Below are 25,174 nucleotides of genomic sequence, written 5' to 3' on the forward strand. Positions count from 1 at the left end.
GGTGGACCTGACTTGGCAGTTTTGGGCTTGACTATTCCCATTGGAGCATGACCAAAGCTGATATGCACATGACTGGGTCCTGCCTGAGGTGGCATGGTGGGCAAAATAAGATGAACTGGGACACAGCCTTAAGTAATTACCAGTGGCTGGGATTAATTCAAGCATTCTCTTTATCACTTCCAATCCCCATGTTTAAAGTCTCAAATAGGGATAAGAGAATTGTGTTTTCACTTCTAATAGGCAATGGGACATCCCTGTATTTTCTGAATCTGGTGCACAGAAAAAAAAAACAAATTCTACAGTGTAGTCCTGCTCAGGAATAACTTTGATGCGATGTTTGACTTACTTTAGGCCAATTTGAATGAGGGGAGCCTTGCAGGAAGGGCTCAGTCACTTAGGAACAAGACAGATTTAACACGGCCTTCACTGCGCTGAGTGGAACACATAAAATGCAATGAGTCTTGACAACTATGACTATGCAAAGATCTGCGTGATGCAAATACCACAGGTTCCATGACCCCAAAAGCTGCTTATACTGGAACAAAACTATTCTCTAAGTCTGGCTATTTTATTTTGTAGAATTTAAGAACCAGAACTAGAGCGGGAAGAGAGAAACGTTTATTTTTCTTTATGGAGCAGACTTTAAATCTGTCCAATCTCTAAGGTAAAATGTTCCTGGCAGCGTCAGCTCAGACCAAGAAACAGAGACTTGAAGGTAGCCGAAAGTGATCTGCTCTCCTGTGGGTTCACATTGTTAACACTACAGTATATTTCTACATAAAGAATTTTACGATATAAGACATGACCTTAATTCATTTAAGATACTGAGGTGAGCTTAGCTGTGACTTCATCATTCTCCAGCCTCCACTGGCCCGAGCCTCCAGACTGGCCTTGTAGGAACAACAGGATAATTAATGTCAGGCCACTGCCTCTGAGCGGCCTGAAGGACTTGTACAGCATCAGTCCCCTAACATTGACTGACTCTTCCCCTCCCCTACCTTTCAAGAGGCATCTTGTACTAGTCAGACCACCACTGCCCGCATCAAGTCCCATCATCCTCACCCCCGCCCATCTGGCACGATACTCACTGTAGCACTGCTTGCCGTCAGACCCTAGTTCATAGCCAGGGCTGCAGGCACACTGGAAGGAGCCCCTGGTGTTAAGACAGCTGTGCGAACACATGGCCAAACCGATCGCGCATTCATTTATATCTGAAAAAGAAGAAACGTTCTGTTAAACAATGCCCAAAGCGCAAATGTCGGCGGTATTTTGGCTCCTGATGTCAAGAAGGCTGACAGGGAGATGAACTTCTGCTAACCTGACCTTATGCCAAGTTGAAAACAAAACTCCTCTATAATTCTTCCTGAGCTTTTCCGGCCCTTCCAACTCATTTAGCTTAGCCCTTGAATGGCACGCTTACCAGGTCTGCCAACCACTGGCATAGACGAGGGGCACTGGAAAGGGAATTAATGAACTTACTTCACATTAAAATCAGTGGTCTACAGTCTTTCAGGACTAGTAAGCCAACTCAATAAAAGTTTTGAACTTGGTAGCCATGCAGGGGATGGAACGGCTTGACTCGCCCAAGATATCTAATGGCAACCTGTCAGGGACCTGGAGTGACTTCAATCACTCACTTCTTTGTTCCATGAATTATGGCCCTCCGATCCGATGAAGTATTTCAGTGTTAAGAGACCAGCGGTGGACTTGGCACACCAATGAGATTTGCTCATGGGGAGGTTGAGAATGTTATGTCTCCCATGATTCTGTGTACCTTACTTACAAAGGGTTTTCCTGAGAAATCCTGCGAAGCAAACTAATTTAAAATTATGGAATATATTACCTATTACCTATGCAGCTCAGTCAGCAAGATCTAAAAACTCCCGAAAATCTTTATATTGGTAAAATTGATGGACACTTCTGTCTTGGTATACAATTGATCTTCAGCAAATACAGATGAATACTTGTGCGACCGCTACACAGGGACACTTGAGCAAGGAGTCAATGTCACAGCAATGCCTACACATATTGCTCTCGTGATGCACCTTTTCTGACCAAACAAGTGTACTAAGAACCGTGGAAATATATTTCCAGAGTCTTAATTTCCTTTTTCTGAACCAAACATTTACAAATACTGATAACAGTAACTAAAGTAAATATAGGAAAATACATACTGAATTGGGGTGGATCTAATTATTTGAACATTCCTGTCTCTTAACTTTTCCCAAGTCTGAGCCCGCATGGAGGCCTCTTCATAAACAGTTTATGAAGCAAAGGCAGAATGTGCTCTCAAGCAAGATGAACTATCGCAAGAAGCTTTTTTTTTCATTTAAGACATATCAGTCTTTTTTAAAGAGGACTAATTTGTTTTTTTTCTATTACTTTTTGGATAATTTGAGTTTATTTTCAATGGATCATCTTATGTAAGGCGTATCTGACTGGATGATTCTCTAAAGGCAAGAAGAGGCATTAGATTCTCCTTAAGCCTCATTTATGGAATATTACCTCCCAACCCAGCCCTCAGGAATACCCGTCCCCATAGTACTTAACTCTGAAGAACTGGGTCGAATAAGAAATGAAGACTACTGTCAGGCATACACAAATTATTGGACCCTATATATGTGGAAGTTGTTGAGTTGCATTACCTTCACAGGACTTGCCATCTGACGTCAACCGGTAGCCCGGATGGCACACACAGTGGACCACCCCACGATCATTGTGACATTCGTGCATGCAGCCACCATTCCGATCAGCACATGGGTCCTTCACTATGGGGACAAAGAAATGAATTTTTAATTGGTAACATTCTCATTGTAGAGCAAGCAAGGAAGCATGTTGTAGATTTATTTTAGTAAAAATGACAGTTCCAGAACTAACTAAAGTAGGCCTTCTTCAATACATTTCAAAAAGAGTAAATACACTGTTCCTTTAATTTCGAAACTTAGGGGGTGCATACAAGTTTGGTGGTCGTAATAACCCGACCGGCAAACTCCCGATGAGGAGAGCACCATGGTGCTGGCGGGCTCACTATCAGCCCCATTACGAGTTTTCCACTAGAGCCAAGTCCAATGCCATTGCACATGGGGTCCCCCCAGCACCCTCGGAATGAGCACTGTCTGCTAAGCAGACAGCGTGTATTCCAAAGGTGCAGGGAGGAGCAGCCCCTGTACTGCCCATGACAATGTTGTGAGCAGTGCAACGGGCCCCCTGTGTCCCCTAGCACTTGTTCTCCACCGGCCTTTTCACAGCAGTTGAACCACCATGAAAAGGCTGGTGCAGAACATGGTGGTAATCAGCACGGCGGTGCTGACTTCAGAGCTACTGTGGCTGATTACAACCACGAATGCCGTCATCCCGTTGGGATCAAAGATCCTGACGGTGACAGTGGTGTTTTGGTGGTCCGACGGCCAGGGTCCTAATGTGGTGGTCGGATCACCACAGGCACGGCCGTCTGGCCTCAATGCGAGCCTGGCAGTCTTCAGACCTCCAGACTCGAAATTGGGCCCTTAATGTTGTACTCAATAAATGCTGACGTAGAGAATGATTCTTTTCCATCTTTAGTCCACAATCAATGACAATCACTTGACCAACTTAAAATTATCTGGTTCAAAGTCTCCTCTATTTTCCTTTTGTTTGGTAAGTGATGCTAACAGAACTATATTAACCCTTTGAAATCTTAAACTTGCATTTTCTGTGGGTGCAATTAGGTCTATTGATAAATGAAACCTGAGTTGTCTCAGCTGGAACTCATCTGTTGTATGAGTACAGACTTAGATGGAGTGGAGCTCCCACTATATGGACAGGCCTTGCTAGGTCTGCTCTTCAGGTACAAGGAGAGGTCTAGCTGAGGCTGATTTAATTTATTTATTTATTTATCAACACGTTTTAGGGTGTATTGGTTTGCTTCCTAATGGCTTCTCTGTACAGCTTGATATCTACTATGGTAAAATCACCCATATTGATACAAGTCAATGAGGATTACTCTATAACTTAGCCAGCCATGAAGCCAAAAGTCTCATCTATAAAAATGTTGGATTACTCGGGATCTCACAGGTCGTAATTCTAGGAGTCAGATCCCTCCATGCAGGAGCATTGGTCTCACAGCCGAAATTATAACAAGTTAACACCTCCTTGCTGAGAGATGCCTTTATATATTCCCCAGTGCCTTCCACATAGGTTTATACCTCAAGTGTGCGTTCAAGGTATCCAACAGTTGTAAGCCCAACACATTGACAGTTGTATCGTGTGCTTTTCTTTGTTTGCAACTGGTGCAAGAAATCCATTTTGTACAACTGAGATTGTGGGGGTTCTAGATTCTGGAAGTATTTTGGGATTTGTCTCTCTTATGCTTTTAATCATCATCTACACAATCAGATGTAGCTTACTTTAATCTATTGTAAGGGCAGAGCTGGCTGGGTTTGATCTCCGGGTATAAAGATGAGCCTCACCTGACATAACCTTTATATGTAGGAGTGATCCAAGAATAAGGAAAAGGTGAAAGTGCTCTTCATAAACTATGAAAAGAGGCCCATCTATAAGACATACTTGATTGCACTTTGGAAGACCTCTGAGAGGAACTTAATTAACTTGTATTCTGTCAATACAATGTAAGAACCTTAAAGGGCCACCACCTTTCTTTCAAGAAAAATACAGCTTTAAGTATCGCCTTTCTGAGCATGTCACTTCTCTTCACAACAATTCTTTGCTCACAAATTGACTGATCTAATCTTCAAATTTAACATGGCTATGTCAAGAGGAATGCTGGGAATGCTGGCACATTTATGGTGGGTGGGCTTCTTTTTTCAGTATTCTGAGGTTTTTTGTGTCGCACTGGGAATCAGTTCATGAGTAATAGATTGGCATGAGGACAAGAAGAATTAAGATATGTTAAGATTATTAGTAAGTAATTGATGCATTACTGTCACCATAACCGTTAATTAGCATAATTACTGGTAAAATAATTGCCTCAAAGATGAATAATTACTAGCAGCACAAGCAATGTTTAATGGCGGATCATTACTGGTGTAATAAGGGACTAATTAGACTACAGTGTAAAGTAGACATGACAACACTATCGCTGACAGTCTTTAGGTCTGGTTCTTGATAAAAGCACATGCACCTATTTATAAATATGAAAGGGCTTTCAGTCATCTCTCGTCAATTACTGGTCTGTTCAAATGTCATTCAAATTTTATTTCTGCCCATCACAGCATATAGCATGAGGTAATGGAGCGGTAGCCTCATCTGTTGGGTCCCTTGCATCGTGGCTGAGGGAATTTTGCATTTTTAGATGTCCACAGCCACCTGAAAAGGAGAGCTCTTAAGTGCCAGCGCTGGTGTGCCTAGGTTGCTGGTCCACTCCTTTATTTTTATATTTTTGGCTTTTTTGCATACTGCATATTTTGCAAATTTGAAAAATAAAAACCCTTGTGAGCTTGCCTAGGTCAAACCTATTGGCTTTGCCACTGCTTCTTTTACAGGTTTCTATGTTCAAATTCAATTCTATCAAATTAATTTTATTTATAAAAAGTAATTATTTCACTAATGAAAACATATATACATATTGTTTTAATAAAAAAAGAAACACCTAGAATAAATATGGGATTAGTGCAGATGGAGTGTTCAAAATGTAAATAACAAATACAAGTTAGCAGTGTACAAAACACTTTGATTCAAAAAATGGCTAAATAATGTTTGTGTATTTAAGCAAATAGGGCCCAATTCACAAATTACATTTTGTTGTATATAAAGTAGTACTATAATAGTACTAGTTAGTTACTATAAAATGCAATTCACAAACCTACAAGAGTGAACCTCGGTCTTCAACGCTCTTATCGTTTCTAATGGGAGATTCTCACAGATGTAGGGTTACAACTTAGTAGTAAACGAGGGGGAGGCTGGGGGAGTGGCTGTAAAAAAGGGCATACTTGCTGCTAAATGGGAGGTGTTTAGGGAGGCATAAGGAAGGGTTTTGGGACGGTTAGGGAGGACTATATGGACAGCGTATGCACCCACCACAGGAGAGTAAACCCATTGGTATTCACAACCCGCAATTCTAAAGTTCTGGCGAAAAAGGACCCAATATAGAAGTAAATGTACTTCAGCTCAGAGCTGCAGTATGTCCCGTACCAGAAATGTCCAAACACTGGTGCTGCAATACCCTCTCATACAAAAACATAGAGGTAGGCACTTAGAATAAAACCCCAGTAATGTTAAATAAAATTTTATTATTTAAAGTATTTATTTATAAATGTATTTTAATGTTAAAAATTTATCCAAAAATAAAACATATTTGCCACCAAGGCAGAGATCTCCCTAGAGTAAAGTATAGGGAAAAGAAAAAAAAGTGTTTTTATTAAACTTGAAACTAATTAGAAAAAAATGTTTATGATAAATGTTAATGTTAATTTAATATATTTATTTTAATGTAGAAGAAAATACAAAATGCTACTGCGCTATTAAGTTAATTGTTAATTAAATCTTTCATTAATTTAAATGTATTAAAATAAAGTAACATTATTTTTTTAAAGATTCATTTAAAAATATATAACTAAAGGAAAATGTTGATATTTAATTATTATGCATTAAAAATTACAAACTGGCATGCAAATGAATAATTTAAAATAAGAATTATTTTAAAAAGAGTATATTTATTTTTAGAATAGAAAGGTTATTAAGATGCCATCAAAGGACGATATTTAGTATTTAATTATGTTTTTTAACAATCCATTAATTTGAGATATATATTTCCAAAATAAATTGATTTATTTTAACATTACTTTCTAAGGAGTTCTCTTTTAGATCACTGCCTTCATTCTTTGTTGTTGCAGTGCCACTGGTTGGCCATGTGAGGAGCTAGACTAAATGCTGCTTCATTTTGATAGTGGTAACTCACCCTCATACATCTGACTCTACCTACTTTGTTATGTGAGTAGTAACATGTACATGTATACTTTTGAGTAATATTGCACTTGTAGGGCTTGATTCACATAGTGCATTTTTTGTAGTATGTTTGGAAGCACTACAATAGAAGTAGAAAACGTACTACAAAATGCTTTTCCCAAAATGCACTTCTAAAGTACTTCAGCAAAAACAAGCATTTACAATGCAACGGGTCTCGCGTTTGCTCATGTTAGAGCTGATGGCGTTGTAAACTCCTAACCTGACTTTTCACCTATCGGGCAAAAGTGCATTTATGTACATATCCCGAAAAAGTTAAATTAACTATGTAAAGCGCTCGACTTCTGACAACCGAGATCGCGCTCGTAAATTAGAGAAAAAGAAGTCCACGAGCCCGATGGAAAACAGCGAGCCTCGCATGTTTTCTGTACTTGGTCGCTGCGCTCGAGCAGGGCTAGCCACCGGAAAAGGAATGAGTTATGCCTGCCTTCGACTAATGAAAGCAAGCAGATTTTATTAGGCAAGTCCACAAACCAATAAAAAACACTGACGTGAAGTTGACAGGGCTCCGAGCCCTTTTCTAAATACAAAAAAGTCTCGCTGCGATACGCATGCGCGAGCGCATGCAACGCAGACTCGACCCTAAAAAGGAAACAAACAGTAGTCCAGCACCACACAAGGCCAACCACTGGTACTGCAACACCTTCCCATAGAAATAAAGCATTTGCAATGCAATAGGTCTCACATTTGTGACTGTTAGAGCTACTGGCATTGTAAATGATAATGTTTTTTACCTATGTGTTTTGGTTTGGTTTCACTTAAGGGCCTTGTTCCAAAGAAATGGTTTTAGCGCTTCCCTATTGCACGTTTTGAGCCAAGTAAATTGCAGATCCTTTATAGGGGCTCTCTCACCAGTACAGATCTAGAAGGTTAAACTAGATGCTATAGTGTTTCAGTTGATTTAGGGACAATGCCTTAGCTATGAGTCTCCTGACAAAAGATCACAACATTATAATGAGACATACAAGCTGGTCAGCATTATATGATACGAAAGCACGTGCTCTTGATCCAACAGCACAAAGAAAATACAATGAATCGGAAATTCATATAATTTGACCTGGTTTTGTTCAAGGAACAGAAAGAATGACATTGCATGAGGCAATAAACCAGCTATTTGACAATTGGCACAATGAAGGGATTATATGGCTTCCAGAAGGAGGGTGCTGGTGGGAGTTGGGGCTAACCACAACTGGAATGCGATGCACTTCGAGTCTTCAAAAGGATCTATAGGCCTGAGGAGGTGGGAAGATCAGACACACCAAGCCCCTATCTATTCAGCGAGTCAGACTCTGTGTTAATAATATGCATGGACACTTAGGGCAACAACCTAATCTGGATGAGAAGATAGCCACACGTTTTGTCATAAGCTACACATTGGGTGTGAAATGAATTGAAAACAGTGTGCGCCTCTGACAAGACTTGCCGTAAACCGGTCAGTTTGACAGCCACAACCCTGCTAGAAAAGTAAGTGCAAGTTTCCTTCCTCCTCTCGTCCCTTTAATTAGTTCCTATATTTCAGGGTCTATTATAACCTTGTATTTTGTGAGACAATCATTTCTTGCATGCATTCATGCTTGAAGACTTGTGTGGAGATGCCAGGTCCGGTGGCTACAGAGAACATAGATTAAATCAGTTGGTTTGAAATGGCACACGTTCACAAATTATTTCACAGAGAAAAAAAAACATGCAGTACATTACATTCAGATGGAACACACCATAACTGGTGGCCTCCTAGAAGATTCACCCAAACATATGAAGAGTGTAATAAGGATGTTATGTTATGTTATGTTATGTTGCCATGGATCATGCTCCTAATTGCAATAAGGAGAGATCAATAAAACATATAGGATCATTATGTAAACGCAATAAAACCCTTTTTCAGAAATAAAGTTTGTGTTTGTGCATTCCTTTATACACTTGACATTAAACTGGAATGCTCAGAACAGCCTCTAGATGGCACCACAACAAAAATAACATTTGGAAGACACATGGGCCCTCATTCTGACCCTGGCGGTCTTTGACCGCCAGGGCGGAGGACCGCGGGAGCACCGCCGACAAGCCGGCGGTGCTCCAATGGGGATTCCGACCGCGGCGGTAAAGCCGCGGTCGGACCGGCACCACTGGCGGGGTCCCGCCAGTGTACCGCGGCCCCATTGAATCCTCCGCGGCGGCGCAGCTTGCTGCACCGCCGCGGGGATTCTGACCCCCCCTACCGCCATCCAGATCCCGGCGGTCGGACCGCCGAGATCCGGATGGCGGTAGGGGGGGTCGCGGGGCCCCTGGGGGCCCCTGCAGTGCCCATGCCACTGGCATGGGCATTGCAGGGGCCCCCGTAAGAGGGCCCCTACATGTATTTCACTGTCTGCTGCGCAGACAGTGAAATACGCGACGGGTGCAACTGCACCCGTCGCACAGCTTCCACTCCGCCGGCTCGATTCCGAGCCGGCTTCATCGTGGAAGCCTCTTTCCCGCTGGGCTGGCTGGCGGTCTGAAGGCGACCGCCCGCCAGCCCAGCGGGAAAGTCAGAATTACCGCCGCGGTCTTTCGACCGCGGAACGGTAACCTGACGGCGGGACTTTGGCGGGCGGCCTCCGCCGCCCGCCAAGGTCAGAATGAGGGCCATGGTCATGTAACCATATAGTCAGCCCCTAGACCGCATAATCAAATAAAAACAGAATGGCAGAAAGTAATGCAGTCAAACCATATATTTAGCCCCTAGAGAGCGTAGCGCATTACACATTTTCAGGTCTAGTAGGCCTACTAGAACATTATTACAAACAAAGCCCTTAAAACACAAACTACTCCCACCTGTAAAACAAACGTTTCAGTTATAGGAGAGCTTAAAACGACAATGAATGAAGGGAGAGGATATTATTTTGGGGTCCCCGCCAACCTAGTATGGGAACCCAGAGGTGATCTAGACAGAAAGAGCATGTTGTACTGAATGTTTTGAAGATGGTCCGATTGTCCTGGGACCACCACATGCTGAGTTATGGGCAAAAATGTTTTGTAAAAGGAATGCCCCGCAAAGCATTATGAGGCGAATTTCCTGAGTGCAGTGAATATTGTAGTATTGACTCTCCCGCTGTGCTGGGAGAGCTGCGTTGAGGAAACTAGTTCTCCTACTATTTTCTTTAGTAATCATGCCCTGGTAATAACTGGATATTGAGTGTCACTCAAGGGTATAATAACTATAATTCAAGTACCAGTGACAAATGAGTGGGCATGTGAACAGATAACAATTGTTATCTAAAGCTCTTAGGAACTGCAGAAGACACAATAAAGCACTATCTAAAATAAGTTATTGGTTGTTTAATGAATGTCCTAATCTTTTGTTAAACATAACTGAGACACAGCATAAATCTGGATAAAAGCTGGCTCCCAAAGACAAGCGTGTCATTAATTTGTCTCGCACATTGACGCGACAAGTCACGACTTCCTGTTGTGACGGAGCAAACTCTGCCTTTCATTGTTCTGCGCGATATCTTGAGGCTGTTTTGTTAGCCGATTCTAACACCTATTGTGCATGGGGTTTACAAATGTCAAAACCTTTGCTGTCAACCGCTTAAGTATCCTGATGGAGCCAAAAATGATTATCAATTTCAGTGACATTTCAAGTTAAAGATATTAAACATGTTTTTTTTAAAACAAAATTAATGCGCCGATAACATACATGGTCTTTGCATTGTCAGAGTGTTGCGCTCTTGCAACATGATAAGGGAGTGAGGATCGAGTTTGGCTATATGAAACTTCATACCTCAATGGTCGCCATGGAGTGCGAAGGGGAGAAACAAAAGAAAGAACCCGCCATGACCGCTATGGAGCGTGAAAGGGAGAGACAAAACAAAAAAGTAGTGCGCCCACACTAAAGTATATGGTGGATCATGCAATAATCAATGTAACAGGGTCAGTCTGTAAGACGTAGAAAAACAGCCTCAAGGCGGGACAAACGTGAAGCATTTACTTACTAAATCAAGGGAATTTTGAAAGGCAGGCTCAGGAAAGAAGGAAAGTGATGGGTGTGAGAGGGGTGTGGTTAAATCCCACAGAGTAGATTACAACATTTTGAAGAGCAGCGCTTGCACACTACTAAACTCGACCTAAAAATGGAAGTAGGAACTTAAAAAAAAAAACATATGGGAAATAATGTAAAACTCAATTATTTAAAGTTGTTAACAAATATAAATACATTTAATCTTAAAAAATTATAAAAAATAAAATATTTATTATTGAATTATAAAATATTTTAATAGTAATTTTTAAAATATAAGCATCAATGGAACATTTTTGTTTATTAAAACATAACTAAATTAATTTTAAATATTCTATACATCACGTTTAATAATTATTAAAATTGCATTTAAAATATATTTGTTTTATTTAGGTGGAAATGTATTATTTATTTTAAACTTTAAAACAATATTTTTGACTTGGAAACAATTAAAGAAAAATTCAAAAATAAAGATAGTAGCAATGTGCCATTTTGTCATTTTGTTCTACATTAGAAACAAATATGTAGAGTTACTTTCCATAAATCTTTAAAATAAAAATATTTTTAATAATTTTGTTGGTTAAATAAACTTTTTAAATATTCCCACCCGATCTCCACCCTCAATGCATATTCTCCCTCTGGTAAAGTCTAGGGAAATTTTAAAAAGCTTATATAGCTCAAAAAATATTTAAACATTTTTGTTGTTAAATATTCATGCATATTATTTTGTATATCTTTTATATGTAGAATAAAACAAAGAATACTACAATGCTATTAATGTTATGTTTTATTTATTTTTTAACTGATTGAAATTTATATCAAATTAAAATAATATTATTTTCGGAAATTTAGATTAAATAATAAATTCTCACCTAAAGAAAAAAACGTTTTAATATGCCTCAATGCTTTTTAAAAGTGATACATAGAATTCATTAATTAATAGTAATTGAATTATAGTCTAATAAAAAATGATAAATAAATGTTTACATTTTATACAGGTAGTTAAAATATCTTAGAAATCGTTAATAAATGTGGCCTATTGTAGATATTTAACATTGCATTTAATGTATTTATATTTTTAACAATTTAAAGTAATTTAAATTAATATAACCTTATTTACTATGTGGTTTTATTTAAAATCTGATCTCCATTATTTACCATGAGAGGGTGTTGCAGTACTAGTGGTTGGCCATATGTGGTGCTGGACTTACTACTAGTGCAATTTGTGAATAGCATTTTGTAATTCGTTTTGTAGTACTATTGTAGCATTACAAAACATACTCCAAAATACAGTTTGTGAATCAGGCCAGTAAATTACAACTAGATAAAAGTAGTACTCATACTCAAAAGTAAGAGTAAGAGCAAACTTACATGTGTAACTTAAAGTGCTTAATTTGTAAATAAAAACATGCCAGTGCCCAAAGCTCACCATTAAAACATGTTGTTGCTGCATTTAAATGTGCAAGCACAGAATACTGGGGCAGCAACAGCATAACACAATTCCGGGCCCCTTTAATCCATTCACAACCACTCCTTTCCCATTCGGCCCACTCTTACAGCTTTATGCTTTCTCCCTTTGAGACGCTTTTCAATATTTCTCTTCCTCCATCTTTCAAATATGTGTCTTTTGCTCGCAGTAAATGACGGATGCAAAAAAATAAGTGCCGGCCTCAAAAATAAGTGCTGGTGCCACTCACCGGAAACTACTGGCTCAAAATAAGCATTGGTAACTTACAAGTGTGAGTTAATTTTGTGAATAGCCCCAATGTTGTTCGGCAAACAATAATAATTTGACAGTTCTTCAACGCCACAGTAACTATTAGGTATTGGAATATTTGGGGGAATGTAGCTGTTGTAATTAGGCAAAAGTCCCCTGGCAAAACATTTATGACAGGGGACTTTTTTTGTATAAAACTCAGAGGACACAAAGTCTCATTATAATTTCACAGTAGATTTTTCCCTGCCAACAGGAAGTCATTTTACACAGTTTTAATTGCTGGTTGTACTTAGCCTTTCGCCTCCAAAATGCTGCTGAAGTTATTAGTAATGTGGTCATTCATTCAGGCTCGCGCAGGTTATGAAAAGAGAGGCTAGGACTAAATCCCACTCTGCGGGAGATGTATTTTTCACTTCCTTTCTGCAGAGCTCGAGGCGGGCCCGGAATGAGCTACTGCCCTCGAGGGCCCTTGTGAAAGTTAGAAGCATGTAGCGCACGGCCAGGGGCGGCTTGCCTCCCGGGACATGGTGGGGAGGGAAGATTGACATTCCAGGCCACCCCGTTCGTCCTTTCAATGTATTTGGGCCAAAATGATTTTACCATACTGCATTTTGGTCTCAACTGACGCTGAACATATTTTATGAATGGTGGCGCTCTGTGTTTTTGTTGTGTCAGAACCTCGACAGGCTCACTTTTTTTTTTCATTTCATATTAATGGAACTCCCAGCCATTGGGCCTATATAGCTCTCTTTTAGGCTTCTCTCTTCTAGGCCATACACATTATGGCTAAAATATCTGATTTTTTTTTTGCCTCGTATTCAATTTGCTTTTTTGTAAACAGGTTAGGGTGACGATGTTTGTTGTGAAAACGGCATAATTTTAGCTATGTTTGGGGACCACGCATCATAGTCAACCCAAGTGACTCTCATCAACTTCTGTGGTGACACACCATAACCATCAAACCACTGAGTGCATTAGTAGCAAAATGCTCCAGGTATGAAGAACTTTCTGATGTGAATTTAAGGGACATCATAGTTCTCAATTCTGGTTAAAAGTTGCAAACTGCTACTAAAGATGTCCTTACTATCAAAAACAACCACTTTCGTTTCATGACACGATCACTATGTCTACAATGAGCCAATCAACTTGAACGATTCAGAAGATTTAATAGACTAAGCCAATCGCCTTGTCTGAATTGAGAACAAAGCACTGCATCAACCACTGAAATAATTTTGTTGAAAAAGCAAGCATCAAATTGCCCATTCAAATTGTTCATTCTATCAGCGGGGTGCTTGCAGTGAACCAACCAAAGAGGTTCATTTGGGTAATTTATTACATCTCTTCTGCTGCAGCAGTATATCCTCCTTGTGTGTCTCACCCAAGAGCCCTGCCCAATTCCTACTTGTTGGGTATTTCCTCTTGCACTTTCTAACTACACGCTATTCTATTCACCCCTTTCTTGCATATGCAGTCTGTCCCCTGACTCTGATTTCCATGTATCTGACAAGTCTCCCCTCATTCCACCTCTCTAGTCCCACATAGTCAAGCAATCCTGCTACCTAATTTGTGATCCCTCTACCTTCCCAGGAGCCAACCTACAGACAATACCCGGTTGGTTCATGCAAACCATTTCAGCAAGGTGCATGCATTATTTTGAGCCAGCCTTTTTTACTGCTGCAAAACACATTAAGCCTTAGATGTATCAAGCAAATGGCCCAATTCTTAGAATCGGGCCGTTTGCAACCAGAAAAATGCATTTTGGTATGTATTAATCCAAAATTGAGACTCGATAATATGTTACCAAATCGCAGTTTGGAACTGAGAATACATACCGATTCAGTATTAGGAAGGGGAATGTTCAGGACGTCCTTTCCTGATACCGAATCGCAGTGGTATGTAAGAATGTTTTGCAACCAGAATGCAGTTGCAATACATTCTCATTTTACCACCTACTTCAAGTGGGTGGTAACCCATTCGCAAATGGGAAGGGCTCCCCAAGGGACTCCTTCCTCTTTCTTAATGGTTGTAAAAACATTTTTTTTAAAGCAAATAGTGATCCCAGGGACTTCTTCCTACTTAAAAAAAATGAAAATAAATCTTTTCATTTTTCTTTTTCAAATTCATCCCGTTTTCCTTTACGGGATGGATTTAAAAAAAAATGCTTCATTTAATCATTTAAAAGCAATCACAGACATGGTGGAATGCTGACCCCAGCAGGACACCATTCCTGTGATGACTATGATTCCTAATGGGTTGCAAATTGCGACCTACTTCATTAATATCCATGAGGTAGGTCTATTTGAAACCTTCTAGGAATTGCTAATGAAACTCAAGGGAGTTTCACACACTAAGAAATCAATATTTTCAGTGTTGTTACATCTGGCCAAAAATTTGCAAAAGAAAAAGTGCCGAGCCCAACGTTTTGTTCAGAAGCCGGGGGCCGATAATATTGAAGGTTGGCATGCTGAATATCAAGGCTCAGTAGTCTTGATTCCACCTCACGCCTCTTTAGTCCACCACCAATCACACTCTGCCTCTTTAGCTCATTCTATCCCAGTTCTTTTTCTTTCCTGCTTTCTTCCTTTGTCGCAGTTTTTTTCTGTCATTCTTTTTCTCTTTCTTTTCCCCTTTTGTGTTTTTCCATCTCCCTTGCTCTGGATCAAAGTCTGATGAGGAAAAATAAGTGCTGAGCCCCAAAAATGAGTGCTAATGAGCCCCACCTGAAACCACCAGCTCAATTTGAGCACTGCTGTGACCATTCGTCCAAAGGCCATTATTTCTATCGAACTCTGCTTACCCAGGCCGTTTGGGGATCATAGATACAGACTGAAAGAAAAAGATCTCATCCTATAAAAGAACACAATCACAAATGAGCTAAAAAATAATAAAGAGCCAAATGGACAGGAATCTTCTGTGACTACTTACTATCGCAGTGCTTGCCGTCACTCCTCAGCTGGTAGTTCTGCCGACACCGGCACTGGTAGTGGACAGAAGTGAGCTGGACACAGTCATGTTCACAACCCCCATTGCTGACAGAGCAAGAGTTCACAGCTAATTGGGGAAAAAAAAGAAATTACAGCTTCAAAAGGATTGATTATGTTTTACAGACCTTAACTTAATGGGAAATTCTAGATTAATTCCCTCATCTAGCAATATTTATTTTTAGGACTAGGTACAGGACACATTTTAGGAATGCCCCAACATGCAGGTACATTGGATACTACTTTTTTTTAATTAATTTCTAAAATGGAGAGCACCAGCTTGATGATCCCAAGCAGTGAGTCTCTATTTTAGATAGTTACCAATATGAGGAAAATCCATTCCTCAAAGTGAATATATATATATATATATATATATACACATATATATATATATATATATACATATATATATAAACTAAAAACTTCTTAAAGCTTATATGATAAAAGGAATTATAAGAACAAATAAACTTAAAAAATAAAATTTGAAAAGGGATAGAGAGGAAACAAAAAACATGTTCTGTGGTCCTTTTTAAATCTACTGGCACTAGACATGAAGGACCTGATTCAAAGGAGTTGCAGTGGTAAGTGGAAGTGGAAAGAACAGTACACAAAAAGCAACGGAAAAGAATCCTAAGGCGGGAAAGCCCAAAAAATGGAGTCGGAGAAGGAGAAAGATCCTCAATTTTCCAGGTGGAAAACAAAAGGGAATTGGGAATGTGAGGATAGAGGAACAAATAAAGACCCTTATCTTAGACAAAAATGGGGAAGCGAGAAGATGGTACAGGGAGAACAGGAACACCAGAATAATATTGTGTTAGTTTTCTTATCAAGAAAGACATTCTCCAGCTTGGGGCTGTCGTTCTATTGAACAAAATTTTGAATAAAAAAATTCAAGGAAACCAGTAAAGGAAAAAGAAGGGCCTGCACGGAATATTTTGCCCCACAAACGTTAGTTGACTTACAACCACCAGACCAAACCCCTATTAGGCAATGACCCTTTGTCTCTTTGCTGTCCAATGTTTCTATTAATGGTGCTAGTCTGGGCTAATTCAGAAAAAGATTGGGTGGGGTGAGGCACAAAATGGCTGGACTGTTGCTAATTTGGAAGGACCAAGTCTGATTTGCACATGGGTGATCCTTGTCTGGAGAAGCAAAATGGGCAAAAAACATGATGGGCTGTAATGTATCCCGAGTAATTGCCAGTGACTGAGACTTCTGCAAGTTTATCGCCAATTAGGTAAGCATTTCATAGGCAAGGGTTACAAATTAGCTTTAAAGAAAATGACAGCATTAGCCAAAATGACAGTCATAGGCAATCACTACCAATTAGAAGCAAAGGCATAGAGTACACCTCTGCTGACAGCTACAGCTAATGAACCGTGGGAGAACGGCTTTGGGGCTATCAAATGAAGCATTGATCGTCCATTGACCGGCATGATGTCAAGATGGTTTTGAAAATATGATCACCAGAAAAGGATTGTAATACTTTTTGGGGGAATGGTCACAAAACTTCTCCTATTTTCCACACTTTGTGTTGCACTGTTTTCTCCCATGCGGGATTAGGCAATAGACACAATGGGCCTGATTACGCCTGAATGGCGGTCTGAGGACTGAACACAGTGCTGCCTTGCTGATTACAACCTGGTTATCCACCAGCCTTTTTATGGCAGTACCACCATCATGAAAAGGGTGGTGGGGAAAAGGTGCAGGGGGCCACAGGGTGGCCCCTGTACTGCCCATGGCTTGTGCAGTGGAAGGGTCCCCCTGCACAGCACCCTCAAAATGAGCACTGTCTGCAGACAGTGCTCATTTTGAGGGTGCTAGTGTCCCCTGCGTGCGGCAGCATTGCCATCAGCTCTATTATGAGCCAGCAACAATGCTGCCAGCACTTTCCAGCTGAGCTATGGTCAGCCCCGCGGGAAAGTCTTAATGGGGCCGACAAGGAGGTCGCCAGCATGGCGGCGCCCCCCTCATCGGATATTTGGCTGATGGGTGTTCCCATCCACCAAACTCATAATAGGACCCTATATCTAAATTCCCATTCACCAGTTAAAAGATTTAAAAAAGAAACATTGTGGTTGCACATTCTTCACAATCAGTACTGACACAACCATATTTCAAACATCTATGGCCTTATTTTAGGTTTGCTGGGTAGGGTACGCTGTCATAAACGTGGTGTATATTCCATCTGCACTATTACAAGTACATAATGGCTTACGGCACTAGTAAAACGGTGAGCGGGATATTGGTCATATTTTGACAGAGTATCCCGCCTGCCAAACTTAGAATTCCGCCAGCCAAACTCTGAAAAAAACCCTTAGTGACATGTGAGATAGCCAGTTAAGTCTCCATTCCTGAACCACGGGCACCTCGTTCAAACATCCATTTTTAAATATCTTAGTGAAAATCACCCTTAATCTAAAGCATAACACAAGAGGCAGGGCCTAATGAGGAACAGCTTGAAAACATATTCAGCATGATTTCACGCTAGCAGATTAGGTAGCATTGGGTTGCAGGACACTTGGTTCTGAGCCAAATAACAACAAATGAATTACAGTTCAGGAAGGAAGGAAACACTAATGATTTCTTGGTGGTGGGAGGTGACATGAATTATGACAAATCTATAGGTAAAGATTCAGTTACACAAACATGGGTAGGCTTGAGAAAAGGCAGAAGAGAGAAATAATGGGCAACATAGAGGTGTACCAAACTACCCAACCTTTTTGCATCAAACAGTGTATATAAGGAGAGCAATGGGCTGATGAAATGCTAGATAATGAGCCCCAAAGCTACTCGATGGGTAGTAACAGGCAAAATTGTTCTGCAAGGTACTTCTCTCACTTATGGTGTCTCAGTGCCACTGAGCTTACTGCACTATTGAGGGCTAAGCACCTGGCATCCAAAGGAAATAGCTTACTTCTGAGAATCTACATCGACTTTGTTACACCTGTCCCACAAATCACGATTTAAGTGCAAAATACTGTTTGCAACCGATTTGTGATCTTGAGTTTCACCGAATTTCTGCATTTCTGAAGTGGCTCTCTTTTACTTTGTGGTTGGAAAACCCTGGTACAAACCGAAAGGGAAAAACTGTGGTCCCCATTAACAGAAAGGGCGTATTATATTGAACATTTTGGTGGTGGTCCCATTGTCCTAGGACCACCACAGGCTGAGTAATGGGCAAAAATGTTTTGAAAAAGAATGCTTGCAAAGCATTATGGAGTCCAATACCCCCGATGGAGTTTGCACTGTATGTGGTGTGAGCGCTGTAAGGGCCATGGCTGCCATGGAGCACGAAGGGGAGAGACAACAGAAAAAAATTGTTCACCCATGCTGAAGTATATCGGCAATCATGCAATTATCCATGAAATAGGGTCAGTCTGAAAGGTGGTGACAAAACTGCCCCAAGGCAGAACAAACGTAAAGGGTTTACCAATGACATCACAGCATTTTTTTAAAACAAGCCCACAAATGAGTGAAATTGATGGGTGTGTGGAGGACTTGGTTAAAAGCCCACACTACTTACAACAGGTCAAAGCGCATGCACGCTCAACCTAAAAAGGACCCAAAAAGTAGCACAATTGTGGTTATGTGTGCTTACCCTTCATGATGCTATGGAAGCCCAGTTGATGCTGTACGTGTGTGCATACATCATGACGCAGACGCAATTTTATTTTTTAATTTACCTGTTCCAATAAGGTGTATGCCACTTGGAGCTGTAAATAATACAATTAATTTATTCATATTGCAAAAGCACTTAATAAAGGAGCAGACTAGGAGCAATAGGCAGCTACCGGATCTTTGTTATTTTTAACAAAAGCCCAGGATGGGAGACGTGGGGTGGTTAATGGTGGTCAGGTGGGGTAGACATTAATAAAGGTAGAGGAGAAATGGGGAGTCACTGAGGCAGCAATGAAGAAGTGTAAGGCATGGGGAAACAAGAAGAAAAAAAAACGAAAACGTTGGAGAAACAATGAACAAGCTGTAATAGGGTAAAAGGGACCAACATAAATCACAAGGGGAGCATTTTCCTTTGTAGGGGAAGAAGGATACAACAGAGAAAGTAGTTCCCTGAATGTAAGCAATGGAAGGATACAAGTCATCCAATCAAAATAATGGTGAACAAGTTATGTTGCAGGGGAAGGACAAACATGAGAGGAGGAAGTAAAAGCGTTGCACGGGAAGCAAGCAATTAGGAATCAGAAAAAAGTTAACCAATGGAAATCTGTGTGCTAGCCCAAAAACTCTTGCAAGTTTTGGTGTGGACCACAAGAGGTCTCCCAACAACAGACAGCAAGTTGTTTAGGTATTGAGTGTATATTTTTAAAATTTTAACTTACATTTAACTTCATGAATTTTATGGCTGAATCAACCCTCCTATAAAATTCCAGCATACTTTTACAAATATAAAAGATAGAAAGAAAAGGCATTTATGGCAAACGAATACCAACAAACCAGCAGCCAAACATAGCATTCTACCTGGCTTTCAAGAACTCAAACTACGTGACAGATCTACAAGAAAATGATGCATGGGTCCCGATGCACCACTTTTCTTGCGCCACCCCTGCCCCATTTACCAACGCCATGGTTGTGCTTTATTTACAATACGGTGCACCACGGCACTCGTTTCCACAATGCCATTATAATTTATAACGCTATTGTGGCGCTTTGCTGGATGAGTGTCATAAATGATGGTGCTAGTGCAGCAAATCACTAGGGAGACCCAAAGGTTACTATTGCCCATCACTTTAAGGCCTGCCCTGTGAGGCGTTAGAAATGACGGAAAAAATGTTGCAGAAAAATGTTGTAGATTTCACCTCGCTATTTTTTGTGTGGGAAAGCCCCCCCCCCCTTGCATACATTACACCTGGGGCAGGTATAATGTGGCACAAGGGGTTACAAAGTGGTGCAATGCTAGCATTGCTCCACTTTGTACAGGTGGCTCGGGAAAATGGCCTCCTTAATGCCACATTAGCGTAAAACAAATGACACTATTGTGGCACAAGGAGGTGAAAGGGGCTTGCAAATCTGGCCCTAGGTATCCCAAAACAGCTAAAGGCAGCTGATAGTGTTTGGTCCCTACCTTATCTGGTGAATGCCTCTAAAAACCCACCACAGGTGAAAAGAAGAACCTCATGTGGTCTCCTAAGCCATGGGTGTCTAGGCTAGGTCTAGGGGGCCACACCCCATATTGTCAGAATACCCAAATATTGTTCTTGTTTTTTGGCACTCATTTAGTGCACGTTCAAACTATAATATGGCATTGCAGTACTTTCAGTGTTACTGGCATGTCTTTCCAAATGGCACCGAAGTTTCTGCTTCAGGGCGGAACATAGCTCATAAATCGCGAAGCTTAGACTGTTTTTTATAGTACCTAATCTGTGAGAAAGATTGCGGTATTTCTTTGCCACCCTTTGCACACAATATGGACGCCATCTAGGTCATGAGAAGGCCCTGGTTTAGGTCGCGGCTGTTAAGTTTCATAGTAAGTTGACTTCGGGCACTATTTGTGCCAACAGAAGGATACCTGATCTTTTGTTTACACCCACTGCTTACATTAGAGCTGCCTTATAACGCTAGGCCCCAGTTACATAGACTTTCCCCCACGCAGGCCTTCTGTATCACATAAAAAGCCTAGATTCCCTTGGCCGATTAGGCCGGGAATTTTAATTGCCTTTAGCTCAATTATCTGTGGTTTTGGAGACACACGGTTTCGCATCGAGGAAAACCACGCGGTCACATTGGTTAACAGGAAGGCCTCAACAAAGCTGAGAAAATCCTGGAGCCACTGCTTTCCGTGGGTTTCTTGCTAAAAATCCAAGCGAGAGCCTCTGAATATCTAAACAGACATGTGGAAATAGATTTGATAAAAGTTACATGTGCACCGTCCAATGTGCAAAGCCACGACTTCTGGGCGTACCCACAGACCCTTGCTGTTGATACTGGATATCTATATGCTTAAGCAGGCATTTCTGAAAATGCAGACGTCGGCTTCCATGAGGATCTGTGGCAGCTATTTTTAAACTCTCAGTTATTAATGTTTCTACTTAATAATTTCAACACAGAAGTGAATAACTAGGCAACATATTTTCCCCAGATGTGGGTTTATGTGGTTTGTTATTTTACATTTTGTGTAAAGTTTCCTTGGCCGGGTAGCCTGGCCCAGCCAAACCTCCTTTCCGAATCCTCTTGACAGGAGGGCAGCGTCTTGGGTTGAGGCTTGTGGATAATGCTGACTAGTATGTTTTTCGCCCTCCTCTAAAGCCTGCAGAGCTCTGTTTTGTGGAGTTTTAAAAATGACTACCTCAGTGCGCCATCATGAGTCGCTCGGGTTCAATACCACAGTGTCTGTCCATGACGTCTCCCGCCGCCAACAGACTTTGAGTGAGACTCCGCAACCAAACTACAATTAGGTTACACCCCGGTAAAAAGCGTTGTTATTTCAAGGCCTTTTCAAAGCACTTACACTTGGGTTTTACATTGGGGGACATTTAGATTTTAAAAAGCTTGTTGGTTATATTTTGTTTAGATAGTGTCGCTGTCAGAATCACAGAAGGGTTTAGCACACGGTGGCACGGGAATATGCCAATAGGGATTTTTTTAGGGGCAACTTTTTAAAGGACAATACATACTATTTCATAATTATCATACTACAGAATCAAATACTCACACTACCTCTATGTTTCTACCAAAGTTTTGTGTAAAAAAAAAAGAGCTTTAACACAAATAAATCCTGTTTTCACCTTGGAATTGTTCTGATGACAATCTTTTCATTGCCATGTGTCTTGTACCCGCTACCATGGTACTCGTTGCCTCATTATCACCCAAGCACAGACCATTGTTTCTTGCATAATACTACCAATACACGTGCTACTGTATGGTGAATGCATGGGTCCAGTGTTTTCTTTCTTCAAGGCTATTAACATTACAAATTATAAATTCTAGTATTTGAGTAATTGATTACCCTAGAAATATCTCATTATTCCACATGGGGCCTTTGTTGTTGATGTGTTTGTATGCCCTGGATTTCATGTGGTGTTCGGGCTGCCTCTGTTCCTAATAGCCTACATATATTTTGGAGTTGGAGCTTTACGAAGCTTCATATTTGCTAATTTATAGCGATTTTCAGAACATTCAAAAACTTTGCTTTCCATGCAGAAGTGAGGACCAAACTGCCCTGTGCACGTAAAACGTCATTTTATTGCATTTTACCTAAAAGGAATGGGTGGGACTAGAAGGGGCACTGTTTTTTTTCGACAAAGCTCTCGACCTCTGTCAGTCACTGACTATTTGGTGGATCATCGAACACAACTTTTCCTGTAGTTTTTTGGTTTTTCTGTTTTTCTTTCACACTTTTCATTTGATTTTCCTCCTGAGTTTTCTGCTTCCCCATGATTCTTAGTCACAAGGTCCCTGAGGGTGTAAGTTTTGTGCTATATAAGTACACTTGGCGAATAAAAGGCCTCTTCTTTAATTATTAAAATCTATTAGACTGACTACTTTTCCCCATAGAGATGGGGGAGTGTGCATCTTTGATGCATAAATGCAGCTATAATACTAAATACCCTTCAAGGGATTTGAGAATTCATACATATGATCAGCACGAGAAGGGCTTCAATGAGGAAGAGATTCTCCTCATTACAGAAGTGTGAAAGCTCTAGAACACAACATTTTTGGTACACTGGCAAAATTACCATACGGTTCCAATCTAGTAGGCTCTAGACTCAATGAAGATACTAACCATAATCCTAGTGACCAGGTCCAACTTGTGAAGTTATTGAACGTCCTTCATTACCATATCCTCTTGCTTATGAGGCACGGCCAGAAGAGCCAGATGTTCTAATGTCAACAAAGTAAACCTTAGAAAACCACTTTAATGCAATTCATTTCATTTGTGGCCTTGAGACATTTTCACAGGTTGTCATTTCCACACTTGTGAATCAAGAGTCATAAGGCCAGGTCCGCATTCTGAAATTAAGCTAGTATTTCAATGAATTGGTAGATTTACTGTTAGGAAACTGCTGTGCGGCACACCAAAGTCGAGACATCGCCTAATACAAAGATTATTTGTTTTGACTAGCAAAAATGGAAAGTTGGCGATTGCCTTAATGAACCCCTCTTTTAAGTCTCTAATGCACCCGACATATTGAGATTATTTTAAGAGCTCAATCAGGCTTTTGGCAAATTTGGTATTTATGTATGCAAAAACACCATCATTTATATTTTCCGCCGAGTTCTATAGCATATTTCAGTCCATTTGTTGGCAATGGAATTCCAATTCTAAGTTTATTTATCTGAGCCCTGCGAGTTCGTTCCGAGTCTGCACAAATAATATGAAGCAGAAGCCAATTGCTGAGATCGAGCCACAAACTGATTCAAGAATACCACCGGGGGAAAGCTGTGTTGGCAGAGTGCACTGAAAAATTCATTTTACATTGAAATTTGGACGGATATATCCAAGCAAAAAGCTCCATTAAGTGTAATTGATTCTGCACTGAACTATTGGCTGGTGCCAAATTTGTGCTACCCTAGTCTTAGATGTGGAAAGACAGCAGCAGTGCCATGGAAGAGTGATTGGTGGATGATTGAGTGATGTTAGTAATCAAATGGCAACGAGGGAGATGAGGGAGGATTGATGTGGGGAGGAAAATAGAGTGTAAAGATGGGCCGAGTGTGGGGTGGAGGGGACTTAGTGATGTAATGTAGCGAGCCTTGCGTTCGAAAGGAAAGTCATCAAGGGCAAGGTGGAAGAATTCAGGTATTGAGCTATCTGAGAAAGTACAGTGGGGGACACAAGTGATAAAAGTAGTTTGAGGGATAAGGAAGGAGTGCAGCGGGCGGGATGTTGGAGGGAAGACCACATAAAAGGAGTGAGGCTGGGGGGAAGCTAAGTGAGTTGAAGTGACTCTCTGTCAGGAGAGTCGAATCCTCATGTTTAGTCAACTTCCTTTTAGGATCAGACAAAATATTTATCCAAATCAATGCATATTCATCAAAAGCAGAACTGTAGGGTTAATCAATCCATTTTTCATCTCGGGCATATCGAGTGTACTAACTGAGTGAAGGCGTGAAAAACCTAAGTGACGAGTGTAAGTGCATGTGAGTGAGCATGCACAATACACAGTAAACTGTTTCATATCTCATGCTTGCATCAAACATGTGTGAAAACTAGATTTTATTTGTGCAGGAAAAAAGGATATTTTGGTCAGTATAGAAGTCCGTCCTAAAGAGAAACAAATTTCGGAGCACAGCCAATGTTTCAATCCATATAATGATTGGTTTTACTAATAAAAACGCTGCACATGGCACTCGTGAAATTTGCTGAGAGTTTAAATAATCGCAGTTCTCAGTGAACAATGTACCTCAGAAGGCTTCAAATATGTTTCACCAAATAAAGTGCACAACATAATTACACAATTCACTGCTCAAATACATGTGTTTTTGGAGTATTATCCAGCCACAGCCAGACTGCCACTTCCATTTCAACACTAGATTCTCAATGGGCCAGCCTTCCATATAGTCTAT

General features: G+C 40.6%; 1 protein-coding gene across 3 annotated transcripts in view; it reads right to left on the minus strand.

The window, feature by feature from the left end:
- The window catches only part of MEGF6 (multiple EGF like domains 6), a 1,002,006-nt gene that overhangs the window by 196,056 nt on the left and 780,776 nt on the right, over positions 1–25,174 (minus strand). For all 3 annotated transcript variants that reach the window (XM_069239937.1, XM_069239938.1, XM_069239940.1), the window contains 3 exons: positions 15,594–15,719; positions 2,646–2,768; positions 1,089–1,211 (listed from right to left, as the gene is read on the minus strand). In XM_069239937.1, the coding sequence (XP_069096038.1) occupies positions 1,089–1,211; positions 2,646–2,768; positions 15,594–15,719 (372 nt within the window). The remainder of the gene's footprint in view (positions 1–1,088; positions 1,212–2,645; positions 2,769–15,593; positions 15,720–25,174) is intronic.

This window comes from Pleurodeles waltl, chromosome 6 (genome assembly GCF_031143425.1).
Source record: "Pleurodeles waltl isolate 20211129_DDA chromosome 6, aPleWal1.hap1.20221129, whole genome shotgun sequence".
Classification (NCBI taxonomy): domain Eukaryota; kingdom Metazoa; phylum Chordata; class Amphibia; order Caudata; family Salamandridae; genus Pleurodeles; species Pleurodeles waltl.